Consider the following 12,756-nt stretch of genomic DNA (forward strand, 5'->3'; position numbering starts at 1 on the left):
GACCTTAGGTTCCTTTTCTTAGCGTCCCTCCGGACCGGCCCAGAATGTAACTGATGGGTTGTGCACGCCTTCCAGCAGGTGGAGACTGAGAACTGTGATTCTAGAGAGAGAGCCAATAAGAGCCCTTGCCAGCTAGAGAAAGATCCAGTAATCTGTCTCCAGCAAGTGGAAGGTGGTGAGCCCTTTAGTCTCATTCCTTGCTATCTCTCTTCTATGGTTTCTTTCTGTTTGGTTTTGTTTTTAAGGCTCATCAGGGTTCCTCTGTGTAGGGAATTAGGTCTGGGCTGTGCATCCGAGGTTTTGCCTGTTGGTGGAGCCTGAGGCCGTGGGGGTCTCTTACAGCCTCGGGGGTGTCACACTCGAATAGCCGGGTCCCTCCCCCCATGTCCTCCCTAGCATCGGTGTGATGCTTTTGTGTCCTTGATTGTGCCTCAGACTCTTTGGGGGAAAAGCTGTGCAGGCAGGGAGAGGCAGCCGCTATACGTTTAAAAAAAAAAACAAAAAAAAAAAAACAAGCTATCAGCAGTTCAGAGAGTGCAAGCGAGCAAAGCAGCTCCCTTTCTCCCCTTTTCGTCTGGCCTTTCCTTTCCCCTTTGCCGCTTTTCTCCGCAGCACAGGTTTAAAAAAAAAAAAAAAAAGTGCCAGTTTCAGTGCCATAGTAGAGCAGCTCCGATGCTGTTCTCAGAGTGAGAAGCCGTACAAAGTGCTGTGCAGTGCTGGATATTTAGTCAGAGACAGGAGCGGCACCGGTATCGGGGAGGTCCAATACGGCATTCTTGGGTGCGTCAGTCAGCTTCGTTTTGGCGGGAATGCCGCCATTTTGTTATCCTCGCCGTCCCTGCTCATGGCTTTGGTGGCGTTTTTTTTCCCTTCAAGGGGTTCTTCTGTTTTGCCGGCAGTGTCTACAGGGGGGATGTGGATTCTAAGCACGGTGGCTCATATTTTCCTTCTGCGAGGCCGGTCCAGAGGGACGCTAAGGAAGGAGAAATGAGTGCCCCTTTTATCTCTCGGTCATCTAGCGGGCCAACTGATTCTTTTGCCAGCTTTTTGCTTTTAATATACCTAAAGTTTTTACTATGTGTTTTTGCCTCCAACGCAATCTTCTTTTCAAAGTCTCTCTGCCTTCCTTATCAGCGCTTTGCATTTGACTTGACATTCCTTGTGCTGTTTTCTATTATTTTCAGTCTGATCCTTCTTCATATTCTGAAGAATTTTCTGTTAATTCCTTCACTTCACTTTTTAACCATGCCGGGTATTTTGTTCTTCCTTCCTCCTTTTTAAATACATGGAATATATTTGGCCTGGGCTTCCAGGATGGTATTTTTGAACATCAAACACACCTGATGTAAATTTTTGACTTCTGCAGCTGTTCCTCTTAATTTTTTTTTTAAACCATTCTCATTTTCATAGCTTCCTTTTTGAAAGTTAAATACTAACATATTGGATTTCCTGTGTGTACTTACTCTACAGTTTGTCAAATCTGATCATGTTATGATTGCTATTATCAAGAGGCCCCAGCACCATTCCCTCCTGCACTAGATCATGTGCTCCACTAACAACTAGGTCTAAAATGGTTCCGCCTCTTGTTGGCTCCTGAACCAGCTGCTCCATGGAGTAGTCCTTGATTGCATCAAGGAAGTTGATCTCTAGGCATGCCCTGATGTTACATTTACCCAATCAATATCAGGTAATTGAAATCGCTCATTATTATTGTTCCCCAGTTTGTTAGCCTCCTTAATTTGATAACCTTTCTACATCTGACTGTTCATCCTGGCAAGGTGGACAATAGTACACTCCCTATCACTATCATTTTCCCCTTTACACATGGAATTTCAATCTATAGGGGTTCCACGATGTTTCATGTCCTGCAGAATTTAGTCTATTCCATTCAAGGCCTTTCGTAACATACAATGCTATCCCTCCACCAAAGGATGTTATGTTGGCAGTGACTAGGATTGAAAGGCTCTTCAAGATAATTTATCATTAAGTAAATTTACTCAAGAAACCACAGCCAACTTTGCTGACCAGGATGAAAAATTGGCCAAGACAGAACTAAGGATGGAAGTTGAGAATCAGATTACCTCCTGCCAAGCAGCTTTGGCTGCAGCTACTAAGGACTGTTTGGTTATTCATTTTCATGTGGAATGTTTGGAAAATGCTTCTAGAGTATGTAATCTTGATTTGTTAAATTTTCCTGTTACAAATTATTTAGCTAATAGAGCTTTTCAGAATGTATCTTTGTGATGTATTACAGCTGTCCATAGATTCTGTTGTTGTTAATAATTTGTATTATCTTCTTTCAGCAATTAAGGTATCTGGACAGGAAGGTGCTATGGACACGATCAATAGTTAAAATTTAACAAAATTCTTAGAATATTCTCGTGATATTACAATGAGGCAACTTTGCTGCTTACCTTTCAGTCTGAAGTTCATAAGATGTTAGTTTTTAAGGCATATTTTCATAAAAAAGTACATTGTTTTGTGTTCAGGCAATAACGGGGTTTCCTGATGTCTCCAGACCTACACAACTAATGTGGAAGTCTTTTCTGCAGCTTAAATCTAGAGTGTTAGCTATAGGAGCCACATTTTTCTTTGTTTCCTTGTAAATGTCTGGTGACATATAAGGTTGTGTTTTTTTTTTTTTTTTAGCTTTTGCATTTGGAAAATTTTTCTTCAGGATAAATGTAATGTTTCTGTAGATACTTAGGGTTTAGAATTGTATTTCTAAGTCTGCTAACAATGAGTGGTTTTTTTCCTTCTTTGGCAACTTGACAAGATCTTTCCTTGATGTGGGCTTGAATGTTTTGATGTGGTTATATTTGTGATTGGAAATTTCCTGAGACATGTTTCTTTATATATATTAACATTAAAAAAAATAATAATCAAAGTAGTAGTGTACTAAATGCCCATCCCTAATTTTAAATAACATATCAAATGTAGTGTATATCTTTCTCTGAAATTTAGTCTTATTAAAAATTTCATATTGTCCTGAACAGTTTCAGAAATTTTCTACAGGTGTTTACTTTCTGGTGCTTATGAATGGGCGTGATGCAGGAGTATACTGGTAGAATATTTATCAGGCATCCATGGTATTTGAACGTCTGTAGGGTATTATCCAAGATGTCGGTGTTATGTTTAATCCTAGTGGAGAGGTTCTTCAAATACCTTTATTGTGCTACTTAAAAAAAAATGTTACCTTGGTATACTTAGCTTGTGTTGTGCTTTTTATTTTTTATTTTTAGCTGAACATGCTTGTGTATCAAATCCTTGTGCTAATGGAGGAATCTGCCATGAAATATCCTCAAGTTTTGAGTGCCACTGTCCTCCAGGATGGAGTGGAACCACATGTGCTATTGGTAGGTGTAGTTCAGCTAAACTGATTCATGGTATGGTGTAATATATTAACATAGGATGTTTAGGATTTGTTTCACTGAATAATCATGTTACACTATACAATTGCTAGCATTTTAACACAAATTAAGGCCACTGCTTCTGTGTGGAGCTTGACTATTTGGTTTGCGTAGCGTAATAGGTACAAAATTCATCATTTGTTTTATTAGATTTACAAACAGAAGGAATAGAAACTCTGTAATATTGGCTTCAATTCTTCCTTGATTTTTTTTTTTTTTAAAGCTACAGAACTTTTTTTTTTTCATACCATAATCCCTAGAATTGATTAATGTGTAGTGGTTACTGTACTGGAGAGAGAGGAGTATGGTCACTGTAATCATTGTGAATGAGTGTCACTAGTATACAAAACATATTCTATACTTTATAGAGTGAAAATAATAAAGCATATTCAGTAAGTAGAAATACAAAGCAAACATTTTGATTTGTCTTCATATCCTTTTATCACAGAAAAACCCAAATTAAATAACTTTTGAAAATTGCCTTATGACACATCTAATATAATAATTCGCACCTCCAACGTTCTGAAGCTGACTCCGTAGCACTGAAGCCGTGAAGCCCTGTAGTGTTCGTAGGCTTCACGGGGACAAATAGGCAGAATGAATACGCAGTAAAAATAATATGTTTACTTATATAGTATGTTATGGTTGTCCAATGTCTATTGGTATTAGTATCTTTTAGAATGGTTGTTTTAGTTTTTGCTGTGCTTTTCTATCAAATCAATGGATTTCTTACACGTTTTTAAAATATTTTATTTTAAGATGTAAACCGTTCTGTTTTGTGAATGCAATTAGAAACGGTATAGTAAATAAACAATAATCGCTCCGCCCATGGTAACGCAACGTCAGAAGAAGGGACCAACCACAGGAAAGAAAGCAATTTCCTGGTTCAGCACCGCAAGATATATCGCCCCGCCCCCCTCCCTAAAAAAGAGTTAAAGCTCCTTTTCGACTCCCTCTAACTCAGCTGCGAGCACTACCGCCACGCCAAAAGCTTCCAGCCCGGCACGTCCTCCCCTGCATGCAAAAAAGCAAAGTTCCCCGATACGCCTCAACCACGCCTCCATCCTTCATCGTAATCCTAGCCGGCAGCAGCAGTACAACGCACGCAGGCTCGGCCCATCTCTTTCTTAGCTATGCTCCCGCCCTTGCGGGACCAGAGCTAACACAGAGATGGACCCAAGCCTGCGTGCGTTGTACCGCTGCTGCCGTAACGCCGACGTGGTGAGTGAAGATGAGTTTTACAAATCGGAGGGAGGGGGCCTGGAATTGGAAGGGAGGGATGATGACCCTGGAACTGGGAGGGGGGCCTGGAACTGGGAGGGAGGGGGCCTAGAACTCGGAGGGGGGAGGTGTGATGCACATGTAGGGGGGAGGGCAAGGGACAGAGGAGAATTGCTACACTACGATGGATGGGCAGGGGAGAGATCCTGCATATGGATGAATGCAGGGGAGAGAGCATAATTGGTGCACACGGGACACACACTAAACTCTCTCACTCACACAGACACACACATTCTGTCGCAATTCTGGTCACTGCATCTCAGAGGTACAGTAGAATTAGAAAAGATACAGAGAAGGGTGACGAAAATGATAAACGGGATGGGATGACTTCCCCATGAGGAAAGGCTGAAGCGTCTAGGGCTCTTCAGCTTGGAGAAGAGATGGCTGAGGGGAGATATGGTAGAGGTCTATAAAATAATGAGTGGAGTGGAACGGGTAGAGGTGAATTGCTTGTTTACTCTTTCCAAAAATACTAGGACTAGGGAGCATGCGATGAAGCTACAAAGTAGTAAATTTAATACGAATTGGGGAAAATCTTTCTTCACTGAATGTGTAATTAAACTCTGGAATTTCTTTGCCAGAGAATGTGGTAGAGGTGGTTAGCACAGCGGAGTTTTAAAAAAGGTCTGGCCGGCATAGACTATTATTAAATTGACTTGGGGATAAGCAGCATAAAATGTATTGACTTTTTTTGGGATCTTACCAGGTATTTGTGACCTGGATTGGCCACTGTTGGAAACAGGATGCCTGGCCTGATGGACCTTTGGTCTGTCCCAGTGTGGCAATACTTATGTACTTATCCTGGGTTATTCAAACTGTTTGCTTCAAATTCACACCATAAAACAAAGATCTAAATGTGATCAACAAGGAGCTGCTGGGTTACAGTTTATTTAAAGGTATAGATTGGGGAAAAGTACAAGAATTTCAGTGTGTTTTGGAAATGTCAGGTCTATCACTGTAAAGTATAAACACTGGCATCACAAAGACCCTGTCCAGATCGAGCCACTTCTCCAAAGTCAGCTATGGGTTAAGAAATCTTCTGAGGGTCACTTTGAAACCTAAGATGTCACTGCTGAAGAAACACTATTTGATGTACTGCATAGCATTTGCCCCCCCCCCCCCCCCCCCAAAAAAAAAAGCATATGGAGTGTTGTACCCATATGAGAAGGTTTTCTGTTTTGAGACCAAATTGGAAGTCTTGGTACCAATGCTAGTGGTTTGTGAAATAAAATACAATATATTACCCTGTTAGCGCCATCCTTACTGTAAAGTATGAGAGTGGAAGCATTGTTGTGGAGATACTTTACATCAGCAAAGATAGGAAGACACAAAGATCGAGGGAAAGCTGATGGTTCTTTGCACCATGGGGGAAAACATGTTCAATCTACCATCAGTCTGGGACTAGGAAGAAGATTTTTCTTTCTAGCAAGAAAAGAATTCCAAGAACAAAGTAATACCAACAGTAGTTCAACAAGTGTCCTTTATGTGGCCAAGTCAATAGAATCCTACATAGAAACCAGAAGACTGTCCAGATAGGGTTCAGACTATCTGGACAAGAATAATCAGGACCCCCCCCCCCCCCCCCCCAGCATCCCACTAGTCAGAGTTGGTAAGTACTTGGGGTCCTTTTACTAAGCTGTGGTAGAAAGTGGCCTTAGCATGCCCTTAAGCAGGTTTTTCCTGCACAGACTGTATTAGGACCATGTCGGTGAGTGACCCACATGACATGTGCCTAAAGTATCTAGGGACTAAATTATCCAAACCATTTTTTAAACTTAGCTAAGGTAACTACTTTTACCACATTCTCTTTTAACGAATTCCAGAGTTTAATTTCATGTTTAATGAAAGTAGAGAGGTGTGGTAGCCGTGTTAGTCCACTCTTAAAGGTTATCAATAGAAATCAAACAAAATAAAACATAGAAAAGAAAATAAGATGATACCTTTTTTATTGGGCATAACTTAATACATTTCTTGATTAGCTTTCGAAGGTTGCCCTTCTTCCTCAGATCGGAAATAAGCAAATGTGGTAGCAGATAGTATATATGAGAGAAACATCAAAGCATTACTTTGACAGTCTGACAGAGTGGGAGGGTGGGGGTCCCCATGCATACCCCCACCCTCCCACTCTGTCAGACTGTCAAAGTAATGCTTTGATGTTTCTCTCATACAGTGGTGGAAATAAGTATTTGATCCCTTGCTGATTTTGTAAGTTTGCCCACTGACAAAGACATGAGCAGCCCATAATTGAAGGGTAGGTTATTGGTAACAGTGAGAGATAGCACATCACAAATTAAATCCGGAAAACACATTGTGGAAAGTATATGAATTTATTTGCATTCTGCAGAGGGAAATAAGTATTTAATCCCTCTGGCAAACAAGACCTAATACTTGGTGGCAAAACCCTTGTTGGCAAGCACAGCGGTCAGACGTCTTCTGTAGTTGATGATGAGGTTTGCACACATGTCAGGAGGAATTTTGGTCCACTCCTCTTTGCAGATCATCTCTAAATCATTAAGAGTTCTGGGCTGTCGCTTGGCAACTCGCAGCTTCAGCTCCCTCCATAAGTTTTCAATGGGATTAAGGTCTGGTGACTGGCTAGGCCACTCCATGACCCTAATGTGCTTCTTCCTGAGCCACTCCTTTGTTGCCTTGGCTGTATGTTTTGGGTCATTGTCGTGCTGGAAGACCCAGCCACGACCCATTTTTAAGGCCCTGGCGGAGGGAAGGAGGTTGTCACTCAGAATTGTACGGTACATGGCCCCATCCATTCTCCCATTGATGCGGTGAAGTAGTCCTGTGCCCTTAGCAGAGAAACACCCCCAAAACATAACATTTCCACCTCCATGCTTGACAGTGGGGACGGTGTTCTTTGGGTCATAGGCAGCATTTCTCTTCCTCCAAACACGGCGAGTTGAGTTCATGCCAAAGAGCTCAATTTTTGTCTCATCTGACCACAGCACCTTCTCCCAATCACTCTCGGCATCATCCAGGTGTTCACTGGCAAACTTCAGACGGGCCGTCACATGTGCCTTCCGGAGCAGGGGGACCTTGCGGGCACTGCAGGATTGCAATCCGTTATGTCGTAATGTGTTACCAATGGTTTTCGTGGTGACAGTGGTCCCAGCTGCCTTGAGATCATTGACAAGTTCCCCCCTTGTAGTTGTAGGCTGATTTCTAACCTTCCTCATGATCAAGGATACCCCACGAGGTGAGATTTTGTGTGGAGCCCCAGATCTTTGTCGATTGACAGTCATTTTGTACTTCTTCCATTTTCTTACTATGGCACCAACAGTTGTCTCCTTCTCGCCCAGCGTCTTACTGATGGTTTTGTAGCCCATTCCAGCCTTGTGCAGGTGTATGATCTTGTCCCTGACATCCTTAGACAGCTCCTTGCTCTTGGCCATTTTGTAGAGGTTAGTCTGACTGATTCACTGAGTCTGTGGACAGGTGTCTTTCATACAGGTGACCATTGCCGACAGCTGTCTGTCATGCAGGTAACGAGTTGATTTGGAGCATCTACCTGGTCTGTAGGGGCCAGATCTCTTACTGGTTGGTGGGGGATCAAATACTTATTTTTCTCCGAGGACAAGCAGGCTGCTTGTTCTCACGACTGGGTGACGTCCGCGGCAGCCCCCACCAACCGGAAGAAGCTTCGCGGGACGGTCGGCACGCAGGACACGCCCACCGCGCATTCGCGGCCGTCTTCCCACCCGTGCGCGACCGCTCCCGCCAGTTACTTTTTTTCCGCGACTGGAGAGAGTTGTGCAATTGCCTCTCTCTGTTCAGCCGCCGGATTTTTCGACCGCGTTTACGCGGATCGTCGCTTTTGGATCCCCGTTCGGTTTCCTCTTTTCTTTTGTGTTATTAAAAAAAAAAAAAAAAAAAAGGGGATTTCGCGCGTGTGGAGCACGCGCTCCCCTTTTCCCTCGCTTCTAGCGGGGACGCCACGTTGCGGCCTAGTGGCCGCTCGGTCGGTTTGTTTTTTCGTGGTGTGATTTTAGCCACCATTGCCGACTTTGACTTCGCCGACGCGATTTTTCCGTCGATGTCCTCGAAGGTCCCGAGTGGATTTAAAAAGTGTGGTCGCTGCGGCCGGCCGATCTCGCAGACCGACACCCACGCTTGGTGCCTCCAGTGCCTCGGGCCGGAGCACAATCTCAAGTCGTGTGCTTTGTGTCTCGGTCTCCGGAAACGGACTCAGGTTGCGAGGCAAGTTCTACGGGACCGTCTTTTTGGAACTTGCGCCGGCCCCTCGACGTCGACCTCGACGGCATCGGTATCGAAGGCCGGTTCTTCGGTACCGGTATCGATGCCCGAGACATCGGCACCGATGGCAGCGACCCCAGGAGAACAGGTCCCGTCGGCCCGCCGGTGAGAGTGGGGTTGAGAGGCCGCGTGGGCAGTCGGCCCCGGTCACTCCCTCAGCTCGTGAGCCACGGGACCGAACCCTGTCGGACCCGGTACCTCGAGACCGAGGGGGATCGACCTCCTCCTCCTCCATGCCCTCCGGCGCCGGTGACGTGCACCGGAAAAAGGACAAAAAGCGCCGTCACCGGGAGCCCTCGGTGCACCCTGAAGAGGAGTCGACGCCGAAGCGTCATCGCAGAGAGGAGAGATCTCCGTCGGTGGTGGAGGTACCGACGCGTCGGGGTTCCGGCACCTCGGTGCCGTCTCCTGGCCCCCAGCAGCTTCTGGCACCGACACCCTTACCGGCCCCACCGCCTTTCCCGGCAGCGGGCCTGGACGAGTGCCTCAGAGCCATCCTTCCGGGGATCCTGGAAGGGCTGATGCGCCAGGCTGGGCCGGCGTCGGGGGTGCTTGCGCCCCCGACGCCGATGACTGTGGCGCCGGCGAGCTCTAGCCCGGCGCCGGGGCTGTCGACACCGCCGCCGCTTGCGGTGCCGGTCTCGACCGCCACGCAGGTGGAGTCCCCGTCGACGTCGATGGAGGGAGCTCCGTCCCCGCCGGCGCGGGAGTCCACCGCTCGACGACACCGAGACCTCGGTGCCTCGACGTCGAGCCGGGCCCGGTACCGGACTCAGCTACATGAGCTTATGTCCGATACCGAGGATGAGGACTCGTGGGGGGAAGAGGAGGACCCGAGATATTTCTCCTCAGAGGAGTCTACGGGCCTTCCCTCGGACCCCACGCCGTCACCGGAGAGGAAACTCTCCCCTCCTGAGAGTCTCTCCTTTGCCTCCTTTGTGCGGGATATGTCTATCAGCATTCCCTTCCCCGTGGCCTCTGTGGAAGAGCCGAGGGCCGAGATGCTCGAGGTCCTCGACTATCCATCACCACCTAGAGAGTCCTCCACGGTACCGCTGCACAATGACCTGAAGGAGACGCTGCTTCGGAACTGGGTGCGACCATTAACTAACCCCACCATTCCCAAGAAAGCAGAGTCCCAGTACAGGATCCACTCTGACCCAGAGCTCATGCGGCCCCAGTTGCCCCATGACTCAGCGGTCGTGGATTCTGCTCTCAAGAGGGCACGGAGTTCGAGGGATACCGCCTCGGCGCCCCCGGGGCGGGAGTCTCGCACTCTGGACTCGTTTGGGAGGAAGGCCTACCAATCCTCCATGCTCGTGACCCGCATCCAATCCTACCTGCTCTATATGAGCATCCACATGCGGACCAATGTGCAACAGCTGGCGGACCTGGTCGATAAGCTCCCGCCGGAGCAGTCCAGGCCATATCAGGAGGTGGTCAGGCAGCTGAAGGCGTGCAGAAAGTTCCTGTCCAGGGGGATTTTTGACACCTGTGACGTGGCATCTCGTGCTGCGGCCCAAGGTATAGTGATGCGCAGGCTCTCATGGCTGCGTGCCTCTGACCTGGACAACCGCACCCAGCAGAGACTGGCTGACGTCCCTTGCCGGGGGGATAACATTTTTGGTGAGAAGGTCGAGCAGATGGTTGACCAACTGCATCAGCGGGAAACCGCTCTCGACAAGCTCTCCCACCAGGCGCCTTCAGCACCCGCCCCCACGGGCGGGCGTTTTTCCCGGGTCCGGCAGGCTGCACCCTATTCTTTTGCAAAGCGTAGGTACAACCAGCCGGCCCGAAGGCCTTCGTCAGGCACAGGGACAGCCCCAGCGCGCTCGTTCCCGTCAACAGCGTGCGCCTAAGCAGCCCCCTGCGCCTCCACAGCAAAAGCCGGGGACGGGCTTTTGACTGGATCCACGGGAACATAGCCGCCCTACAAGTGTCCGTACCGGACGACCTGCCGGTCGGAGGGAGGTTAAAATTCTTTCATCAAAGGTGGCCTCTCATAACCTCCGACCAGTGGGTTCTCCAAATAGTGCGGTGCGGATACGCCCTGAATTTGGCCTCCCTGCCTCCAAATTGTCCTCCGGGAGCTCAGTCTTTCAGCTCCCATCACAAGCAGGTACTTGCAGAGGAACTCTCCGCCCTTCTCAGCGCCAATGCGGTCGAGCCCGTACCACCCGGGCAGGAAGGGCAGGGATTCTATTCCAGGTACTTCCTTGTGGAAAAGAAAACAGGGGGGATGCGTCCCATCCTAGACCTGAGAGGCCTGAACAAATTCCTGGTCAAAGAAAAGTTCAGGATGCTTTCCTTGGGCACCCTTCTGCCAATGATTCAGAAAAACGATTGGCTATGTTCCCTGGATTTAAAGGACGCATACACTCACATCCCGATACTGCCAGCTCACAGACAGTATCTCAGATTCCGCCTGGGCGCACGGCACTTTCAGTATTGTGTGCTGCCCTTTGGGCTCGCCTCTGCCCCACGAGTGTTTACGAAGTGCCTCGTGGTGGTAGCGGCCTACCTGCGCAAGCTGGGAGTGCACGTGTTCCCATATCTCGACGATTGGCTGGTCAAGAGCACCTCGGAGGCAGGAGCCCTCCGGTCCATGCAGTGCACTATTCAACTTCTGGAGCTGCTGGGGTTTGTGATAAATTACCCAAAGTCCCATCTCCAGCCAACTCAGTCTCTGGAATTCATAGGAGCTCTGCTGAATACCCAGACAGCTCAGGCCTACCTTCCCGAAGCGAGGGCCACCAATCTCCTGGCCCTGGCTTCGCAGACCAGAGCGTCTCTGCAGATCACAGCTCGGCAGATGTTGAGACTTCTGGGTCATATGGCCTCCACAGTCCATGTGACTCCCATGGCTCGACTTCACATGAGATCTGCTTAATGGACCCTAGCTTCCCAGTGGCTCCAGGCCACCGGGAATCTAGAAGATGTCATCCGCCTCTCCACCAGTTGCCGCACTTCACTGCTCTGGTGGACCATCCGGACCAATTTGACACTGGGACGTCCATTTCAAATTCCACAGCCCACGAAAGTGTTGACGACGGATGCATCTCGCCTGGGGTGGGGAGCTCATGTCGATGGGCTTCACACCCAGGGTCTGTGGTCCCTCCAGGAAAAGGATCTGCAGATCAACCTACTGGAGCTCCGAGCGATCTGGAACGCACTGAAGGCTTTCAGAGATCGGCTGTCCCGCCAAATTATCCAAATTCGGACAGACAATCAGGTTGCAATGTATTACGTCAACAAGCAGGGGGGCACCGGATCTCGCCCCCTGTGTCAGGAAGCCGTCGGGATGTGGCGTTGGGCATGCCGGCACAGCATGCTTCTCCAAGCCACGTACCTGGCAGGCGTAAACAACAGTCTGGCCGACAGACTGAGCAGAGTCATGCAACCGCACGAGTGGTCGCTCCATTCCAGAGTGGTACGCAAGATCTTCCGAGAGTGGGGCACCCCCTCGGTGGATCTTTTCGCCTCTCAGACCAACCACAAGCTGCCTCTGTTCTGTTCCAGACTTCAGACACACGGCAGGCTAGCGTCAGATGCCTTTCTCCTTCATTGGGGGACCGGCCTCCTGTATGCGTATCCTCCCATACCTTTGGTGGGGAAGACCTTACTGAAGCTCAAGCAAGACCGAGGCACCATGAGTCTGATAGCGCCCTTTTGGCCCTGTCAGATCTGGTTCCCTCTTCTTCTGGAGTTGTCCTCCGAAGAACCGTGGAGATTGGAGTGTTTTCCGACTCTCATTTCGCAGAACGACGGAGCGTTGCTGCATCCCAACCTTCAATCCCTG

General features: G+C 48.3%; 1 protein-coding gene across 2 annotated transcripts in view; it reads left to right on the top strand.

Annotated features, from left to right (window-relative positions):
* JAG2 (jagged canonical Notch ligand 2) overlaps positions 1–12,756 on the top strand; it is a 328,883-nt gene that overhangs the window by 202,860 nt on the left and 113,267 nt on the right. For both annotated transcript variants that reach the window (XM_030213667.1, XM_030213668.1), the window contains exon 8: positions 3,243–3,356. In XM_030213667.1, coding sequence (XP_030069527.1) covers positions 3,243–3,356 — 114 coding nt within the window. The remainder of the gene's footprint in view (positions 1–3,242; positions 3,357–12,756) is intronic.

The sequence above is a fragment of the Microcaecilia unicolor genome, chromosome 9 (assembly GCF_901765095.1).
Source record: "Microcaecilia unicolor chromosome 9, aMicUni1.1, whole genome shotgun sequence".
NCBI lineage: Eukaryota > Metazoa > Chordata > Amphibia > Gymnophiona > Siphonopidae > Microcaecilia > Microcaecilia unicolor.